Raw genomic sequence first — 21501 nt, forward strand, 5'->3', positions numbered from 1 at the left:
GCCCAGGGTTTTGTGGGTTCAGATCCTGGGCGCAGACATGGCACCGCTCATCAGGCCATGGTGAGGTGACATCCCACATGCCACAACCAGAGGCTCTCACAACTAGAATGTACAACTACATACAGGGGGACTTTGGGGAGAAGAAGAAGAAAAAAAAGAAGATTGGCAACAGATGTTAGCTCAGGTGCCAAGCTTTAAAAAAAATTAATTAATTAAAAAAAAGAAATTCATATTCATGGTTAAAAAAAATTCAGAGTGCAAAAGGGTATAAGAGAAAACATCTTCCCTCTCTCAACCTATGGATGACTCCCATTATTGTTAGCTTTCTTGTGAATTGTTCCAGCAGAATTTTATCCGTATATCAGCACCTATGAGCGCCTGAAACCTATTGATGCAAATGCTATCGTATTGCACACAGCACTCTGCCCCTTGCTTCTTAAATAACATTAAGTATTGGAAGGTTGTTGCATATCAGCCTACTCAGATCTGCCTCATTTTCTGTAACAGCCGTGCAGCATCCCTTGGAGATTTTAAATAGACACAACTCCTTTAACTGCATGAGAATGGATGCTCAGTATACAGAAATCAGCAATCACTATATCAACAAATCAAGGAACCATTCAATAGATGTTGCCTGAAGACTCATTTTAGAATTCAAATCCCTTGGCTGTGAGTTTCCCAAAACGATCTTCCACGACTGCGCCCTTGCGAAAAAGCATTTCCGTCCACTCTGGTGTATTTCTGTAGGTGCTTAGCCCAGACCAAGTTACTCATTTCTAAAACCCAGTAGCTTCTATGGGGCAATGTGACGTGAAGAGACACTGGCTCGAGACCTCAATGCTCTTCACTAGCTGCATCATCTTGAGTGAGTTATTTCGTCTCTCTGGGCTTCATTTTCCTCCTCCAGAAAGTAAGAATAGCATGCCTGCCTCATGGGGCAGCTGTAAGGGTTAAATATGAATGTCCATTCTGTGTTATGTACAGACACTGGGAAAACAAAAATGGCCAGAATATGGTTCCATCCTTTGCAGAGCTCGCAATCTAGGAAGGAAGACATGCACCTACAAACTCAAGTTACCAAAAGTGTTGCATAGAGGTGTGGACAAGGTCCTACAGGTGCATAGAGAAGGACTCACCAGATTGCGCTGGGGTTGGGGGAAGGAGCCCTCGAGGAGGAAAGGATGAGTGAGAGTTTCCAGGAGGACCACTAAAATGAGACCATCTAATGTGAACTGAGCCGTGCTAAGCGCTTCACCTGCTTTAATCCCATAAGAAATGGGGAAAGGCAGTGGTTTGGAAAGAGCTTAATAATTATTTTCTGAGACTCAGTTTTCTCATCTGTAAAACAGGGACAATAATAACAATTATCTCCTCAGTTATCATAGGATTCAACGTGATAATGGACACAAAGCTCTCAGGGTAATGCCCCGCACTATTGTAGCAAGAAGTGAAGAAGTCACAGCTACTATTATTAATAGGCACATGCAAAGAAATGGACATTTCTAGAGTGTTGGCTGTGTGCCGGATTCTGTGCTATGTAGGGTACGTCAATCGTTTTATTTGATCCACAAAACAACCCAAGAGGAGGGTGTCCTCACCGTGAGAAGTGGGACATGTCCATTTATTCCATGGAGCTCTGGCTAAGAAGTCATGGTGAAAATCACAGCCACAAGCTTCCCGTAAAATATAATTATCACAGCACCTACCTTCTGGGGTTCCCTTCCGCGGGGAGTTCCCTGTGAGTCCAATCCACCATTCCCTGTCTTGGGAGATGTGCTTCTGCAGAAACCGCTGGGTGTCTTCATCACGAATAAAGACCAGGTGGCCTCCTTGCCTCTCGCACCAGCTCTGGGCACCATAGAAGGCGCGGCCAAGAGACACAAATTCATAGCAAGCGTCTCTGAAAGCCACTTGGCTCTTAGAGCAAAAACTGCCGTCCTCTGGCTTAGCAGTAGCGGCCATAAACCTCAGAGCAAGCCCCAAGAGTACCAAGCCTGCTGTGCTCATCCTTGAACCACCACCACTGGAGCGTCTGGGTGGAGCTCCCTCTCGGGTCCTTCATATGCTGGCGCCTTCACAACCATCTGTCATCCGTCTTTCCTTCTCTCTTTACATCAAATAATAGCCACTACCTCTTGTTTAAGAAACAAAAGACTCTGGGTGAATGTGTCTGTGTTTTTGCCTCCCACAGCTCTTTGCTCAATGCCTATTCCAAATCCAATTTAATTCACAAAATGGTCTTCTAGAGAAAGACAAAGCTGTTGTCTCACCTGTCTGCCTGTCATTTGGTCAACTGTCTGCTTCCGATAAAAAGTCCTTGCTATTGGTTTTATGTCATTACCTTTGAGGGCCAAATGTTTCATGAGAAGCCATCAGCATGTGGGGAGTATGTGATAAAATGAAAATGGCAGGGAAGTGAAAGTTATGGGACGGTAGAGAGACCAATTGCGCTCATATCCGATCCTATTGTCTAGAGTGCCTGCTGTGCCCGAACGATAAACGCATTCTCCCCAGCGTGGCTCCAGTCCTAATGGAGATGTTTTCCACTCTCTGATTCATCACATTACCACTCATGCCTGTTAGAGGATAAAAATTTCCTGCAAAATCTATTTGATGTCATCACAAAAATAAGCTTTTAAAACTTCAAGCCTGCCCATCCCCACTCATTGCCTAAACCCTCCAATGGCGTCCACCGTCTATGGATCAGGTTCAAACTTCTTAGCTTTGTATACAAGGCTCTTTATGAACTGACCCCTGACAATACTTCCAAACCCGTCTCCAAAATGCAAGGAAACAGGCTCCCTTGCCCATTGCTGATGCAAATGTAAATTGGTACAACCTCTGTTGTGGACAGTTTGACAAATCTCTGGTGTGGGCAGCTTGACAACATCCATCGAAATTTTAAAAGCACAAGCTGTAAGGTAGCAATTCCACTTCTAGGAATTTCATCTACAGATAAATTCATATATAAGTGAAATGTCATATGTATAAGGCTATTCATTACAGAATTTTGTAAGAAGGTGATATTGAAAACAACCTAAATGTCCATTGATAGGAAACTGGTTAACAAAATGTAGTACATCCTACATACCCACTAAAAAAAGAGCAAATTCTTTATATACAAACATGGAAGAATCTCTAAGATTTTTGCTAATATTAAAAGCAAATTATGAGACATTGTTGATGATCCAATCCCATTTACACAAAAACATATGTGAATATTTACCTATATGTGTATAACGTCTCTCCTGAAGGGCATACAAGAGACTGGCGATAGCGTTGGCTGGGTGGGGGAACTAGATGAGTGGGAGAGAGAGGAGGGAGCAGGACTTTTGTTTCAATGGTCCCATTTTTGAAACTTTTCTATTTTGTGCCATGTGATTGTATTAACTGCTCAAAAATAATAAACTCAAATAAAATCTCATGGGCCGCTCATTCCCCCACAAGCTCAAAGTCACAGCTCTTCCTAAGTATCCTCATTCATTGCTGGGGACCTTCCTCACGCCTCTGTGTGGCTGTTCCATCTGCCAGGACCCACTTTCTCCTTGGTCCTTCCCCAACCACCTTTAAGACTCAGCTCAAATGTCACTTCCTTTCTGAACTTTGTAAAACTTACCTAATATAACATACCTCTCTCCTCTGGGTTTCTTTTTTTTTTTTCCATAAAAGCTTTATTATGATATAATTCACATACCATACACTCCACCCATTTAAAATATACAAGTCAGTGGTTTTTAGTATATTTACAAGGTTGTGCAACCATCACCATGATCAATTTTAGAGCATTTTCATCTCCCCAAAAGAAACCCTGTACCCACAGCATTTACACCCAATTTCTCCCTCCCCCAGCCCATGACAACCACTAATCTGCTTTCTGTCTCTACGGATGTGCCTGTTCTGGACATTTCCTATAAACAAAATCATATCATATGTGGCCTTTTGTGACTGGCTCCTTTCACTTTAGCATAGTATCTGCACGCTTCCTGCACACAGCAGCATGTATGAGTACTTCACTCCTGTTTTTGGCACTCAAAAAGAGTTCATATAATAACTGTGGAATGAAGGGTTTTCCAGAACTAACATCACCACCTTAGTTCTTTGCTGGCCTTCCTGAGAAATGTTTGTTGTTCATGATAGCTTTCAAAATTAACACAGTTTGACCAAGTTACTGTGTTACTTTAGTGGTGGGAAAAATTATTTAAACTACCAACACCAGAGTTCCCCTTGGGAAGAGAAGTTTTTCTTTAGGAAAATACCTAGGTAGGCCATTTGGGTTGAGTTGGGGTAGGGGAGACACCAAGGGCATGGTTTATATGATTACAGCAAAACACAGCCGTGGATGAAATGGTCTGCTCAAGAAGTTAGTAATTTGGGGCCAGCCTGGTGGTGCAGCGGTTAAGTTCACATGTTCCACTTTGGTGGCTGGGGGTTGGCTGGTTTGGATCCTGGGTGCAGACCTACACACTGCTTGTCAAGCCATGCTGTGGTAGGCGTCCCACATATAAAGTAGAGGAGGATGGGCACGGATGTTAGCTCAGGGCCAGTCTTCCTCAGCAAAAAGAGGAGGATGGGCGGCAGATGTTAGCTCAGGGCTAATCTTCCTCAAAAAAAAAAAAAGTTAGTAATTCAAGGTTGGAGAAGGGAGCCAGGCAGCATGGCAGAACTCTCAAGCATTCAAAACAGGTGTTAAGTAAACCGTTTGCCATGGCAGGTGGCCAAACGCTTTAAGAACACAGTTGTCTCATATCTGGCACCACTTTCTGTCTCTATGGATTTACCTGTTTCAGACATCTCATATAAATGGAATCATACAATCTGTGACCTTTTGTATCCAGCTTCTTTCATCAGCACAGTGTTTTTAAGGTTCACCTCTGTTGGAGCACGTATCAGGACTTCACTCATTTTCATGGCTGAATAACACCCCATCGTGTGGAGAGACTACATTTTGCTTATCAATTCATCCGTTGATGGACATTTGGGTTGTTTTATTCTGTGAGTTTCTTGGGGGCAAGGAATAATGTCTTAATCTCTGTCTATCCCATGGCTGGCACATAGTGGGACTAAATGAACATTTGCCAGCCTAGCCCCAATTCCCAGGTCCCTGGAGCTGACAGCTTGGCCCCCCTCCCTTTCCCAGAAACCCTTCCAAGCCCTCCGGAATGGCCCTGCCAGACAGAGCCCAGGGCAGGATTTGATGTCATCGCTGACTCACAGGCTGGAAAGCAGGCTGGGCAGAACCCGTCTCTTATCTCCGGGGCCAAATGTCTAATGACTTCCATTAGAAAATTATGTGGAAGGCCACACGCAGAGATAATGGGTCTCCTGGGTAAAGGCTTAATTTATGTCCTTCGTGGAACAGGCTGGAGACATTTGGTAACAAACGCAAATCTGCAGGCCAAATTCCATTTTCTCATTCTTTACATTCTGATAAATTGCAGACTCCTGGGCACGGAATTCGTCCTGGTGATGTCAACTGCCAGTGTGCCTTAACCTTTGTAGACCTGAAGAAAGGAAGCGGGACATGGCTGGACCTGTGGGAATGTGTTTCTAATGATCCGATCCAGCTGCCTGAGACTCCAAATCCTGACTTGCAGGATCAGCAAATGAAAATAGAAAGAGAGCGAGTTTGGTTTAAATAGGGCATTGAGGCCATAAAAAGAATCACAAAGCTGTTCACACTCTGTAACCCACACATCCCAGTCCTGGGAATAGGCCCATTTTAGTGTGGGGTCCCCCGGAAGCTAACTGAGACAAGAGTTCAAGTACAAGCGCTTTATTTGGGAAGGGATCCAGGAAACAGTGGCCGGGGGTGGCGGAGCACATAGCTCTGTATGAATTGGTGTTTGTATTGGTTGTATTGAATCTTTGCTCTCCATTCGATCAAAAACAGCATAGCTAAAGAATTCTCATGGTCCCATCACCCTAATGCATTTTCATTTCTTTGCGGTTCCTTCGAACGCCCCTTCCCTTGAAGAGAGATGTTTACCCAGGCACAACCCTGGTGTGTGTGTAATTAGTTCATACTGCATCCTGCGTTTCCACTTAGCGCTCAGTGGTAAGCCTTTTCCACATTGCTAAAGGGCTTTGAAATCGCTGTGGTGGTGTTGGGCCTCCTTTCTCCGAATGGACATTTACAACACCATTCCCATGTTGCTGCATGTTTTGTGTGGTTTTGGTCATCTGGTTTTCATCCGTTCGGTTTTGCTATTCTAGTCAACACTGCTGTGAACATCTTCCTGCACTTACCCCTTAGCCTGGGGTGAGAGAACGCCTGAGGGTTGTAGCAGACACTGTCAACGTCCCCCTGAACCCCTCACACTTACCATACAGGGCTTCTAAATGCAAGCACCTGTGGCTCTATGCCACCCCGTGCACACGTGGGACAGGATGGAAATGCTTGGAAGTTAGCACCTCTCTGGAGAAACTCTCACCCTTGACTGACTAGAGTTGGTGGATCAATCCTCCACCTCCCTCAAGATAACCCTAAGGCACGTTCACACCGTCTCCAGAGTCCCCCAACCAGATGGAGTTTCAGTTGCCCACGATGATAAGGGCCTTGATAACGCACTGTTAATGTCTTTCCTCCCTGTTTCACTTCCCCACTCCCCTACTGGCATTTCCTGGGTTCACCTCCCAAATAAACTGCTTGCACTTGAGTCCTCGTCTCGGGGTCCGCTTCCGGGAGAGCCCAAGCTTAGACAGGTCTATCCCCAGGACTGGGGTGCCTGGCCCCAGGGAGTGAGCGTCTTCATGATTCTTGCTTTGGACTCAATGCCTATTTAAATCAAATTAATTACCTTTCTGTTGTTCATGTTGCTGACCCCACTTGAACACAGACAGCTGATCAAATCCTGGGACATCTGTTCACACAGCTGAGCCGTGTCCTGCGCACTTTCCTGATGGTTTCAATTCTGTATTCGGGGACCAGCTCTGAGCAACTGATAATGTCTTCAGTCATCAGGATAGCGGGCAGCGTTCTCTTGGTTTTTTAAATGCGTATGTAGGCGAGCCCTACAGATTTGCTCACATGTAATTTTTTGCTTCTATAGGGTGGCTGGCAACCTAGATCTTGAAGGACCAGCCAGGAAGGAAGGGCGTGGGGTGGAGGTAGGGGTGCAGAGGGAGAACTGGTGGAAATGGTGTCTCAGGGGAGGCCCCAGAATGCCAAAACCTTGCTTCTTGTCGGTACCCCAGAACCAACATCCACTACTGCACCCTGCATCATCCCCCACGGGCTAGTCCGCCATGGCTGGTCACACCTCCACACTTCTGCTCAGGTCGTTTCTCTACAGAGAACGCCTTCTCTTATGCACTTGCTTACACACTTACGCCCTTTTTCAATAAGAGCTCAAATATAAACCTCTTCTCTGAAGCATTCTTAGACTCTACAAGAGTTAATGGTTACATCTTCCGTGTCCTCATAACAGATTAATCCACTTCCACTTTAGCACTATTTAAAAGTTTTTAGCTTTAAAAAAAAAAAAGCAAGGGAGTGAGAGAGAAACACGAACTTGGTTGTAAAAATAAATCCACTTACAGCCTCTTTAATGTGCACTTTTAAATTGTTTTGCTTAATGACTATGGTAGGTCCAACTTTATCCTCCAAAAGGATAGTTGAAGTGCTAACCTTTGGTACCTGTGAGTGCGACCTTGCTTGGAAGTAGGGCCTTTGCAGACGTAGTCAATTTAAGATGAGCTCATGCTGGATTAAGGTGGGCCTGCATCCAATGATTAGTGTCCTTGTAAGAAGAGGGAAATCTTAACACAGAGAGAGGCAGAGGGGAGAAGGCCGTGTGACGACAGAGGCAGAGAGTGAAGTGATGGAGCTGCAAGTCAAGGAGTGTCAAGGGTGGCTGGCAACCGCCAGAAGTTGGAAGAGGCAAGGAGGGTTCCCCCCTAGAGACTTCAGGAGCACGGCCCTGCGGACACCTAGATTTCAGACTTCTGGCCTCTAGAACTGTGAGAGAATGAATTTCTGTCGTTTAAGCCACTAAGTTTGTGGCATTTTGTCATGGCAGCCCTAGGACACTAATCCAATGATGATGTAACACAACGAGGCCATGTGCCATTCATTCATTCATTCATTAAATATTTCTTGATCACCTACTATGTGCCAGACCCTGTGCTAAACTCTGGATTTTAAATAGGAGAGTGACACGACCAGGTCTGAATGCCACCTGGTGGCAGGAGAGAAGATGGATTGGAGGGGGTGGGACTGGAGGCAGGAAGACCCAAGAGAAAGCTGCTCCCAAGAAGTCAAAAAATAGTCAGGAGAGCGGCTAGGGGGCAGGGGGAGAGGGGAACAATCCGAAAGATTATCTAGGAGGTAGAAATGTCGAGACTTCAGTCCAGACTATCACCTAGTAGTTATTATCTAAATTGAATCTTTGTCCAGCCTCACTGATCGGGCCCTGAAGCACATAGTGGAAAATTGAAGTGTTCCAGCCCAGGCATTTGAAGGCACTTCTTTTTCTACCAGTGATGCCCACTGTATTTCCATCTTGTCAATTCTGCCTCCCAAGGGTGGCATACTATGATTATTATAATTATTATTTGCATTCCTCTCTCCCTTGTTAGGCATTGAGCTCGCTGAGGTCAGGAGCTGCGATTTCTCATTTTTCGCTAATACCCCAGTCTCTGCTGTCCTGGAGGACTTTGTACAATTAATGGATCCTCCTAAATGTTAATGGCATAATTTACGGTCCTTTGTTTCGTGGTGAAGTGTTGGCTCCAGGAGTCCCAGAGCGGCTCTCCCACCCGTCCCTACATCCTGCTTCCTGAACAGCTCCGTGGAGCGCACGGCTGTCTGGAACTCACCACTGATGCCTCTCCCTTGGGGAGGTAGCTGCCACCTTCACTAGGACTTTGCATATCATCTTGAACCCTGCTCTCTGAGATTTCCCTGTTATCTGCTCAGCTTATCACCCTGGCTAATTAAAGGCACCATTTAGAAGCTAACTTAATTGGAAAACTGCAGCGTGATTTAGATAGGATAACATGATCTCCAAAAGGGAAATATTAACTCATTTTAGGCGATAACTTTGTAATAGGAGATACAGAATTGCAAAATAAGGCTGTTGTTTTTTATAGCACAAAAGCTCTTCTTGAATTCAGCTTTTACTTCTTCCCCTCAAGATTGTTTTATAGATGCAACACATTCCATGGAAAAGTGGCCTCAGGAAGGGGAGTCTCTTTTTCCTGTATCCTTCCCGAAATTCTGGGGGCAGAGGATCCACGTCCTGATCTCCCTCCCCTGCCACATGTTGTGTGATCTCGGGCCTAGGAGCACAACCTAATCGAGCTTCATTTGCTTGCTTGATAGAAAGGGGAGCAGAAGAGTGCCTGCCAAGTCTGTGCCAGGATGAGAAGACATCATGTGCACAAAATACAGAGCGGGGGTCGCACACCTGGGGACCTCCTTCCTTCTCCCTCCCGAAGGGAGGAGGTAAAGCTCTCCTGCTGGCCCTGGGGGCATCTCGGACCTTCTGAAGAGCAGACCCTGTGTGATTCTGTACCGAGCCTTCCACCCTCTGGAAGCAAATCCTCTTCTACAGGCTCTGGATTGCTGCTGGAGGCAGCCTGGCCAACTCGTGCAAACGTGTGACTTGGCAGGAAGTCCCAGGAGATACCCACCCACGTCCCCCGAGGCAGTGAACAGCTCACCTCTTCCCTCCCTCTCCTGCCCGCCATTTTCCTCTGGCCTCTGCTCCCCTCTCCTGCGTCTCTCCTGCCACAGCCCCACTCAGTGAACACCCATCCTTTAATAATCTGGAACAACATGTGCGTGGCCATACCCTGTGATGTCTCTGAGTCTTTGCACAAGCCGTTCCCTCTGCAGGATCACTCTTCCCAGGTTGTCTACTTGGCCAATTTCCTGCCATCCTTCAGCTCTCGGTTCAGCATTGCCCCTTTCAGGAAGCCTTATGGACATCCACTCTCCTCACCATGCTCCCAGCCCTGGAGCCTATCTCCCGTCTTCCTTTCTGTTGCCATAGGGGGCTGTGTCACCTCTGACGTGCAACTGCTCCCGCTGGACGAGTGGCACTCCATATTTGTGGAACAGATAAATGAATGAATGAATGCATAAACTAATTCACTTTTTTACCATTGCTGACCATGGACTTCTCTGACACTTGGACCCTCCAAACAGATTTGTTATGCAGTCATAGCTGTCTCCATCCACCTTAGTCACATATAAATGCCAACTTAGCAGCTCTCCTGCTAGCTCGGCACTGTCAATAGAACTCTCCATGATGATGGAGATGTTCTGTGTCTGCAGCGTCCAATACGGGAGCCACTACCCACATGTGTCTCTGGAGCTCTTGGAATGTAGCTAGTGTGAAGGAGGAATTTCATTCCATTGCAGTTAATGTACATTTAAATTTAAATAGCCATGTGCTACTAGTGGCAACTGTGTCGGACAGCACAGTTAAGCCCCACATTAACGCCTTCCCTGGACATGGCCTCTTGACTTAGGACGCCACTGCCTACAGTATAAAGCCCAAATTCTTACAACCCTGCACAATCCAGTCCCTAAACCACTTTCCACCCGCATCTCAGAGGAAGTGGACAAGAGTGGGGGTTGCAGGTACAGACTCTGGTGCCGGGCTGCCTGGGTTCACAGCCCAGCTCTGGGCTGCCAGGCGAGTTGCTTAAGTCCTCTGCCTCAGTTTCCTTAGCTGTGAAATGGGGCTAGACACCTATCCTCGGGTTACTGTGAGGAGGACATGAGTTCGTATGTGCAAAAGGCGTAGACGAATGCCTGGCACATAGGAAGCTCAGATAAATGGCACCTATAACTATCATTCTCTCTCGCTTTGTCCCTGGCAGAGCCAGCCTGGCCTCCTTGCTGGCCCCCTGCTAGAACTGGCCAGCTCTATGCCATTGTTCACATGGGTCCTCCTGCCAGGAAGGCCACCATTTCCTCTTTGCCCATCCAGATACTTCCCACTCTCAAGGGCCCAGCTCTGTACCTCCTCCTCCAGGAAGCCTTCTGTCCTAACCCTCCCCAGCATGAGTAAGCTTTCCTTCCTTGGAACTCCCATGAGAATTTCTACCTGTGCCTCTTCTAGAGCAGCTCAAATAGGCAGCTAGTTATCACTTACCCTGCATGTGTCTTCACAACCAGACTAGAAGAAACTTAAAATCCCAGTGTAGGTTGCTGGTATCTATTTTCCTTCCAACGATAGGCCAGAGTTGTACACATTCTAAGTGCTCAAAAAAATTAATATTTCTGATTGTCCTATTGGCTGACCTTTGCAATTTTTCTTTCTTTCCCAAGAAAAGAAAGGAAAAGACCAGGCTATAATCTCCTACTATACTCTAAGCACTATAACAGACGTGATCAGAGCTTCCGTTGTTTAATTTAAACTTCGCAGCCACCTGGTGAGGCGGGTGTTGTAATTCCTATTTGAGAGATGGGGAACTGAGGCTCTGAGATTTAAGCAGGTGGCTCAGATGCTCAGCTAGTAAGTGGAAGAGCTGAGGCTCAAATGCAAATGGGTCCACCCCAGGGACCACACAGCCCAGACCGCATATTCATACCCTGGTGTGGTCACTCCCCGCCCTGTGATTTGTGCTAACCAATAGAAGGCAGTGGAAGTGAAACGGCCAGTCCTGGCTTCAGCCCTAAAGGAGACTGGCAGCTTCTGCTTCCTCTCTCCCGACATACTTTTGGGAGGTTTTGCTGCCATTACAGAAGTCCAGCTGTCCTGCTGGAGAGGTCCCATGGAGAGGGTCAAGCACAGGCCCTGAGAACACATGGAGAGGGAGAGAGGCCAAGGCCTGGGCCTCCTAGCACCCCAGTCAACTTCCAGCTGACTCGTGACCACGTAAGGAACCCCAAGCAGTGAAAGCAGAAGAACCGCCCAGCAGAGCCCCATCCACCTACAGGACTGAGCCCGCAGAACCCGGAGAGATAATAAAAATGTTTGTTGTTTTAAGCCACTAGGTTTTAGAGTGGTTTGTTCTGGCAATAAATGGCCAAAACTCTCGTGTGAGATGAGTTACATCCCTTCACATCCCCAATACCCTGTTCTCTTATGTGCTGGTCAGCTTTAGTCCCATTTTAGGGCAGCAAATGCATTACAGAAACTGTCTGTGGGGCACCCAGTTTTGCTCTCTTATGTATTTCTTTTCCTCAATCAGCAGCTTCAAAAAGTGGAAAGTAGGGGTTGGTCCCGTGGCCGAGTGGTTAAGTTTGCACGCTCTGTTTCGGTGGCCCAGGGTTCTGCTGGTTCGAATCCTGGGCACGGACATGGCACCGCTCATCAAGCCATGCTGAGGCGGCATCCCACATGCCACAACTAGACGGACCCACAACTAAAAGTACACAACTATGTACCGGCGGGCTTTGGGGAGAAAAAGGAAAAATAAAATCTTCAAAAAAAAAAAGTGGGAAGTATGACTGTGTGGTGGGAAAGAACATGCACTGACTTGCTGTTGACCTTGATCAAGTTCTCCCCATCTCTGAGGCTGTACAATAAGATTGCTAATGATTCCCTTGCTGGGATGTGTAGGGATTAATAAAAGACTCTAATAAGACACTTAGCACACTATTTGGCATGTGTCAAGCATCCAGTGAATGGCCTTTATCAGAGGCTGGAGGACAGGCCAGGAGACAGCTCCTACTGGCAATGAGTCTGCTGTCCCACTTTTCCCATATTAGCAAAGACACAGAAAGCAGAGGTCAGGCTTGCGTGGGTCCAGAGCAATGCCAGAGCTTCTTGGAGAAGAGCTGCTGTTGCTTGTTATCTCTGTTTATAAAAAGGAAGAATGGAGGTCCAACATGAAGGCCGTCTGTGAACCACCGCAGGACCCTAACCCCTTTGGGAAATGCACGTCCTTTTGGGGCGGGGGGTGGAGTGCAGATTTGGACCCCAAGCAAAAAGAATATCGTGGGAGCCCAAGAAGACAGAGACTGAGGCCATTAATCACTCTACATCCCAGAACTTGGCATATGGTCGGCATATGTTCCAAGAAGGCGCAGGATTATTTTCCTGTTTTGTTCACTGCTGTATTTCCAGGACATAGTAGGTCCTCAGTAAGCGTACCTTGAATGAATGATTATGAGAATGAACAAATGTTGTTCTGCCTGTAGCTGACCCTGTTGGCTGCCTATCCTAAGCCATCCCCTCCTTTCTCCTTGCTACTGGAGTCCTGATGTGATTCAGGTGGCAATGTGCCACCCCATGGGAGGCTCGCAACGGGTTTAAGGAAATCAGGGCACTCCTGTTCCTGCTTACAGGGATGGGTCTAGAGGTGGTCATGTGACAGTTCAGCCAATGACACTAAGAGAAAATCCGCTCAGGGGATTCTGGGAAAGATTTTCCTCCAGGATGAAAATGCTTCCTCTGTCCCCACCTATCTCCCTGCTTTTGCGCATCATTATGCAAGGACATGATTCCTGGAGGGAAGGCAATCATTTATAACCCAAACTGGATAAGCCCAAGGATAACAAGCCAGCCCTCTGAGCATGGCAGCGTGGTGCCTGGCGAGGTGACCCAGATGAGCTTCCGAGCCCCTCAGGGTTCCCAGATGACTTACTGTCTGAGATCAATGCCCATCTTCAGGGTTTCAGCAGACATTCTGCTCCTTTCAGCCAAAGTGTCTTTGTCGTGCCTTCATGATATGTTATGGGCTGAATTGTGTCCCCCCAAAATTCACATGTTGAAGGCTTAACTCTCAGGACTTCAAAAAGTGACTGTATTTGGAGACAGCATCTTTGAAGAGGTGAGTGAGTTAAAATGAGTCTGTTAGGGTGGGTCCCATCCAGTAAGATGAGGAAATTTGGACACGCACAGAGACACCAGGCATGTCCACACAGAGGGACGACGGTGTGAGGACACAGCAGGAAGGAGGCAGTCTGCAAGCCAAGAAGAGAGGCCTCAGAAGAAACCAGACACGCTGACACCTTGATCCCAGCCAGAAAATAAATTTCTGCTGTTTAAGGCACCAGTCTGTGGTACTTTGTGGTGGGAGTCCTATAAAACTCCTACAGATATCTACTGTGATGATCAATTTATTACCACCATTATAAAAATATCCTTATCTCACCATGTAATTGTCCCTGGGGTGGGGTTGGGATCTGGATGAAGAGGGCTCGCCCTGGTTCTTCAGTGTTAGGTAACAAGGCGATGATATCAACCCAACACTGGCCCTCTTGGGGTCCTCCACCCATTGACGCATCCACCCATTACTTCATTCAATAAAAATCTAGCACACGTTCATCACGCCTTGGAGATGTATGGAATTGTCACAGAGTATGTGCTTTGAAGTCAGGCTGCCTGGCTTTGCTTCCTAATTCCATCTCTTAGTAGCTGTGTCACCCACGGCAAGCTAGTGATCTTCCCTGAGCTTTCTCATCTCTAGAACGGGCGGTGAGAGTGCCCACCTCACAGGATTATGTAAGCCCAGAGCGAGCTGGTGCAGGCAGAGTGCTTCATAAAGCACTTGACTCAGAACACGGATGGGGACCGTTGCTTTTCTGAACATACAAAATGGACAAGAAAAGAGAACAAAGTCCTGTTCTCATTTATATAATTTCAATACAATCCTCCCAACAAACCTTGCAACATAGATATTGGCATCCTATGTCATTGCCATCCTGCTTTGCAGAGTAAAGTGAGGTTCAGAGGGAGCATGTGACGGTCATCACAGTTTTTAAACCGCAGGGCTGAGGTCCCAGCCCAGGTCTTCTGATCGCTGAGCCCCGAGCTCTCTCCTTCCGCACGCGAGCTGCCGCCCCTGGCGGTGCAGTTTTTCCCGAGCCCTCGGTGTGTGCCAGACATTCTCCTTTAATCCTCACAAGGATGCAGCTTTCACAGCCTACGAATAAATAACCCTGACACGGATATACATGTTTAGACCAGACAGCAGAACAGACTGGCAAGTTTTGATGGGACTTGCTGGAAAATGTGGGTCAAAGGGAAGTTCTTCTGACGGCATGGGGAAGAAAGGGTAACAACAGTGGCTGATAATGGTTTGGGGCCAGGTGCTTCGTTAGGCCCTTGACTTACAACAACCTGGAGATTTCGATATCATTATACCCCCATTTTACAGTTAAGGAAATGACAGCTCCAAGAGGATAAGAAATATACCCCAGACGCACAGAAAAGGGAAGAATGTGAATCCGGGATCAACTCAAACATGTGGCGTCTTCCCCTGGACCAGGCTTCTCAATGCCTGCTGCACGCATTAGAATCATCTGGAGACATTTTTTAAAAATGCTGAGCGTTGGGCTCCACCTTCAGAGATTCTGAATCAGTGGGGCCAGGTGCTGACACTTTTAAAGGTCCCAACCAGGTGACCGGAATGTGCAGCCAGGATGGAAGCACAGACAGACCGGGCGGCTCTCAGGACTGAGAGCTGAGATCCTGGGACGGGTCTCTCCCCAGACCTGACAATCATGATACTCAGCTGGCCGCATGAAGGCCCGTTCTCGTCCCTTACTCCTCCAGAGAGGGAATGGCTGTTTCTTTCTTTAATGTGAGTGAAGATGAGTTCATTAACTCATCACCCAGCATTCATAGCATCTTGAATATGGATTTTAGGCCATGGCATCGCATTGAGATGCACAAATATAGGGAAACCCTAAAATCAAATACAGGCATTATCTCTCCCTCCTGATAGGCCAGGAAGTTAAGCTGAAGTTTGCTTTTGACTGTTCCACATAGGTCCTGAGTAGAGGTTTTGGTTCCCTATATTTGTTGTTTAAATGGGTACATGAAATGTTTTGTGTTTACTACTCCAAAAAAGAAATATAATGAATTAAGTTGCTCTTTACATGTGATTTTTTAAGGTGATGGAGGCTCAGGGACCTTTACCAAAAACCAAACAAAAACCTTTCCCTGGGGCCGGCCCAGTGGTGCAGCGGTTAAGTGCACACATTCCTCTTCGGTGGCCCCAGGCTTGCCAGTTCGGATCCCAGGTGCGGACATGGCACTGCTCACCAAGCCATGCTGTGGCAGGCATCCCACATACAAAGTAGAGGAAGATGGGCACGGATGTTAGCTCAGGGCCAGTCTTCCTCAGTAAAAAGAGGAGGATTAGTGGCAGATGTTAGCTCAGGGCTAATCTTCCTCAAAAACAAAAAACAAAACACAAAACATTCCTTCCCATCTCAGCCAAAGAAGTTCCCGTGATGCAGCAGGAATAAACATGATTGGCATGCTCTTGGCTCTCCTAATTCCAAGTGTCTTTGATGATCCTGACCGTCTCTCTTTGTCAGGATCATAATATGTCTGATCATAAACCATCTCCACCTCCTGAGTTGGATTATTTCAGACAACACACCTAAGCAGAATGCACGGCTAAATTATCCCACCAATTTAAATCCAGCAACAAACCAGCTTTTCTTGGTTAAGCCAAAAGTGAAACTGGAAAGGGAGAGTTAGGGCTACAGTAAGAGGATTAGAGATTAGCTCGGACACGTGGCTGGGGAACTGACCTTTGACCAAACATAAATAATGTCAGCGCAGCTTTCCCCGTGCCCGCGAAGAGATACCAGGCCCTCAGAGAGGGAAAAATCAAAGCGGCCACGAGGGAAAGGGCAGAGGGAAAAACGAGTGGCATCAGGAGGGAGGGAGGGAGAACAGGAAGGGAAGAAAAGGAGGGGCCGGGAGCAGCTGCTCAGAGGCAGAGGAGCCTCTGTTCACTGTCAATATCACTCTCACCCGCGCCCCGTGCTATGGATGTTGGATTTGGCAGAAATAAGAAAGAACAGCTGGAGCCTGTGAGGGCCAGAGTGACAGGTGAGCATTTGGTATAAATAATTGGCTCTTCTTTTATGTTTACATGTACACTTCTTTCCTGTTTATAAAAGTCACACTTATTGTAAATTATTTTTGGAAAACCTGGAAAACAGTAGATCGGGGGGAAATGACCCATAATCCAGACACATTCTCTGTGAAAATCTAGGTGTGCTTTTATACATTTTAACTCACAGTTTCCAAAGAGAGTCGTTCTCACTATTTCTAGGGGAAAATCGCGGGATTGCTGCAAACGGCATATAATCAGCGGGGTGATGCTGCAAGATGTGGTCCATTCCAAATGCAGGATATGTCTGTGCATATGTGTGCACCCTAAATTAATTTCAAAATGGCACGAGAAGCGTGGGTGAGCTCCCACCCCTGCACACGCACTGAGCCCCACGTGATCGCCTCTCAGGTGCCCCCAGGTGTGATTCGGCGCCTGAGTGCTGCAGGGCCAGGGAAACAGACCAGGAGTGGGACCCTCAGCAGGAACGTCCCCTCGTGGGCTTTGTGTCTCCTTTATCTCTCTGGCTTTCTCCTGCTCTTCTGTGTTGCCGCTTTCCTGGTGCTGTCTTGTTTGGACTTCAAGGGCAGTGACTGTCCTGAACTCCCGGGTCCCAGAGTGGAGCCGGCTCAGTGTTGTGGGAACGGCTGAGTAGGTCCGCTCAGGCACACGGGCACTTTCCTCTTTAGAGGCATGGACAGTGAGAGACAACAGCGTTCTTTGTGAGGAAAGTCAGATTGCAGCTTTTCAACCGGGGCACAGCCCTCGTGGCTTTTGAAACAAAAAATAGCTTTTTTGTACATTTTTTGTGATTACAAAGGTAATGTACAATTTATATCTATATGTGTGGGTATATGTTACATATATATGTATATGTATATATGTATATACATATATATAGTTTGGAAGTGCAAATGAGAACATAGAGGGAAATAAAAGTCAGCTATATTTCCATCTCTTAAGCTCTATTCATATTTGAATCTGTCTTTGAGTTTTTTGGGTTTTTTTTTCTGAGGAAGACTGGTCCTGAGCTAACATCTGTTGCCAATCTTGCTCTTTTTGCTTGAGGAAGTTTGGCCCTGAGCTAACATCTGTGCCAATCTTCCTCTATTTTATGTGGGACACCGCCTCAGCATGGCTTGATGAGCTGCGCTCGGTCTGCACCCGCGATCTGAACCTCCGAACCCTGGGCCGCTGAAGCAGAGCACGTGAACCCAACCACTACACCACGGGGCCAGCCCCTTCTTTGAGTTTTTAAACGATAGCTACAGATAGTACAAAGATAGATTGATAGGCTATAAATATAAATATTTTTTTCAAAAAACATACACATTTACTACTAATTTTTTATTTTTAAAAAGGATTCTACAGTACCTGTCCTTTCATGCTCTGGGGTGCTGTGAACATTTTGCTGTTACACCTCCCTTCACACCTTGTGTTTAGTGACTGCATGGAAATCCTTGGGAATTTTAAAAAACAAGAATCCTAGAACCTGCAAAGCTGAATGGATCCCTCCATCTACATCAGCTGTTCCCAAAGGATGGTCCCCAGACTGGCAGCCTCAGCATCACTCAGGCACTTGTCAGCATCACAGATTCCTAGTCTCCACTCCAGACCCACTGAAGCAGACACTCTGTGGGTAGAGCCCAGAAATCCATGTTTCCACAAGCCCTCTGGGGGCTTCCAAGTGTGAGGACCACAGCTGTAAATCACACTGCTCAGCAGATGTGAAGCTGAGGGCTAGAGACGGGCAGCGACATGCCCGAGGCCAGGCAGCCATCGGAAGACAGGTGACCCTTGTGCAGGCCTCCAGCCCTGGGTCAAGTCTAATCAGTGGGTCAGCGTCCACTGGCCGACAGCTACCTAAAGGTTGTGCCTGTGTGGACACGTCTGCCCGGGGAGGCCAGGCCATGGCTCTGGCTTCATGTCTGGCTGTGCGTTATTGGCTGAGACCTCCTGGGCAAGTTTTTTAAGCATTTCCTGCCTCAGTTTCCTCTTATGGCAAATGAAGTCATTGTGTACCTACCACAGAGGGTTGCTGCAATGAAGAAATAAGTGAATCCACCTTGAACAGAGTGCCTGGCACGTCAGTGCCAATCAACGTTCTTCTGATTATAGCTGGAGCTCTTACTATGTTCTCAGATTCATCTCCGGCTGCTCTGCCTCACCTGCTCCCTCTCCTGTGTCCTGGGTCTCTGTGAAGTGTTCTACCATTCACTTGGTTGTCCTAGGCATGAGGCTTGCCTGGTGTTTCTGAGCGCTTCCCTCCCCTATGCCCCAAATTTAGTCAAACTGAGTCCTGTCAGGTCTCTAGCCTCCAAGTCTCTGCTCCATCTGTTTTTCTCTGTCCCCACCACTGCCACCCACGTCCTCTCTCTGGTCTTCCTACCTCCCCTTGGCTCTTCACTCTGCCCTGCCGTCCACACACCACACCACAGAGACTTTTTCTTTTTCTTTTGCTGAGGAAGATTCACCCTGAGCTAACATCTGTTCCCAATCTTCCTCTTTTCGTATGTGGGTTGCTACCACAGCACGGCCACTGACAAATGGTGTAGGTCTGCACCCGGGGAACTGAACCTGGGCCACTGAAATGGAGCACGCCAAACTTAACCACTAGGGCACCAGGGCTGGCCCCAGAGACAACTTTTGAAACCTCAAATCAGAGCATATTCCACTTATACAAAATGTCCAGAATAAGTAAATCTGTAGAGGCAGGAAGTAGATTAGTGGTTGCCAGGTTCTGGGGGGAAGGGAAACGGAGAGTGTCTGCCCAAAATGGCTGTGGGGTCTCCTCTGGGGACGATGAAAATGTTCTAGAGTTAGATAGTGGTGACAGCAGTACATCATTTTGAATGTACTGAAAATCTCTGAACCGTACACTTTAAAATGGTGGATTTTATGTTATGTGAATTTTGTCTCAATAAAATAATCACAAAATAAAAACCCAATGCTGTCATTCCATGATAACTGTCAAAGGTGTCCCGTTCCTCTGAGGCCCAAATCAAAGCCCTTGGTGTGGTCTTGTCGACCTTTGCCACTTGACCTCTGCTTAAGTCCCCAGCCTCATAACTTAATGACATCCATGCTTGAAAATCACCACTCAGTCTCATGAAGCAGTTTGCACATCCCCTGGTCTTTGAACTGGTCTTTGATCTCTTGGTTCATGTTTCTCCAGAGATAAGAAGTCAGGTGTAAGTAGTTTATTTGGGACGTGATGCCAAGCTCAAGTGGGAGGGAAGCCAATAAAAGGGGCATTCTCAAGCCATTAGCCACCAGGAGCCATCGGAGCTGAATGCTCTAGGCATCATGTAGAACATGCTTGCATTGTCCCAGCTGAGGGCCAGGGGTGGTGGCGTTTGTCCCCCAACTCCCCATCCATTGTTAGGCAAGAGCCACTCCCCAGGGCATTGTTTCTCCAAGGTGCTCCAAGCTTGTCTGGTGTGTGGGCTGAGCAGCTCCCACGGTGAGAACAAAGCCCCCAGGCAGAGAGCTGCAGCTATTTGCAGAAAGCAGCCTTCAGGGGGACGTGAATGCCAAGGGGACACGGGCGGGCCACCAACAGCACCTGCTACAGCCCCCTATCTCTAGAGCAGGACTGTCCAACAGAAATAGAATGCATGCCATGGGTATCACTCTGAGTCTTCTGATAGCCGCACTCAAAAAAGTAGAAAGAAATAAGTAAAATGAATTTTAATGGTATATTTTATTTAACACAACATATCCAAAACATTATCAGGTCAACATCTAATCAATATTTTAAAAATTGCTGATGGGATATTTTACTTTTTTTTCATACCAAGTCTTTGAAATCTGGTCCTGTTCCATGCAGCACCCCTGCAGAGCGTGTCACATGGCCTCTGTGACAGCGTATTTTGAGTGTTGATTCCTCCGTCTCTGTCTCTCAATGGATGGTGAGCATCTTGAGGACCGGGGTGATGTCTATTCGTCTTGGTGTCCTTGGTACTAGCACAGTACCAGGCGTGTTTCCGGAGATGAGTAAACGGATGGATGCAGAGAGTGGTGTTGGGGCTCTGTGGCCTCCATTCCCTTCCGCGGCCATTTCTTCTGGCTTCTTGGTTTGGACGCGGAAACTGAACATTCTTTCCCTTAATAGGCAAGATTCCAACATGGCTGCAGGGAATGCTGCTTCGCAACGGGCCTGGGATGCACACAGTGGGAGAGACCAGATACAACCACTGGTTTGATGGGCTGGCCTTGCTGCACAGCTTCACCATCAGAGATGGTAAGAACCCTGTATTGGTTTGCTGTTGCTGCTGGAACAAACGTCCACAAATTGAGTAGCTTAAAATAACACAAATTTATTCTCTCGCAGTTCTGGAAATTGGAAGTCTAAAATGGGCTTCACTGGGCTAAAATCAGGGTGTTGGTAGGGCTGTGTTCCTACTGGAGGCTCCAGGCAAAGAATCTATTTCCTTGCCTTTTCCAGGTTCTGGAAGGCGCCTGCATTCCTTGGCTTGTGGCCCCATCTCTGCCTTCAAAGCCAGCAGTGTAGCATCTTGCAGTCTCTCTATCTCTCTCTCTCTCTGTCTTTTTCCCTCTCTCTCCTTGCTTCTGTCACTGCCAGAGAAGGAGTGCTCTGACTCTGACCCTCCTGTCTCCCCCTTATAAGGACCGTTGTGATGACATTGGGCCCTCCCAGATAATCCAGGATAATCGCCTTTATCGAGATCCTTAATTTCATCACATCTGTACCGTCTCTTTTGCCACATCAGGTAACATAGTCAC

General features: G+C 47.2%; 2 protein-coding genes across 2 annotated transcripts in view; one reads left to right on the forward strand and one right to left on the reverse strand.

Annotated features, from left to right (window-relative positions):
- The window catches only part of LOC124250049 (polycystic kidney disease protein 1-like 2), a 96943-nt gene extending 94936 nt beyond the window's left edge, over positions 1 to 2007 (reverse strand). Inside the window, exon 1 of the mRNA XM_046681765.1 lies at positions 1707 to 2007. Coding sequence (XP_046537721.1) covers positions 1707 to 2007 — 301 coding nt within the window. The remainder of the gene's footprint in view (positions 1 to 1706) is intronic.
- A 14644-nt stretch (positions 2008 to 16651) lies between these two features.
- Positions 16652 to 21501, forward strand: part of BCO1 (beta-carotene oxygenase 1) — a 36150-nt gene continuing 31300 nt past the window's right edge. Inside the window, exons 1-2 of the mRNA XM_046683432.1 lie at positions 16652 to 16751; positions 20870 to 20998. Of these exons, the coding sequence (XP_046539388.1) occupies positions 16688 to 16751; positions 20870 to 20998 (193 nt within the window). The 5' untranslated portion in view covers positions 16652 to 16687. The remainder of the gene's footprint in view (positions 16752 to 20869; positions 20999 to 21501) is intronic.

Source organism: Equus quagga, chromosome 13 (assembly GCF_021613505.1).
Source record: "Equus quagga isolate Etosha38 chromosome 13, UCLA_HA_Equagga_1.0, whole genome shotgun sequence".
Lineage (NCBI taxonomy): Eukaryota > Metazoa > Chordata > Mammalia > Perissodactyla > Equidae > Equus > Equus quagga.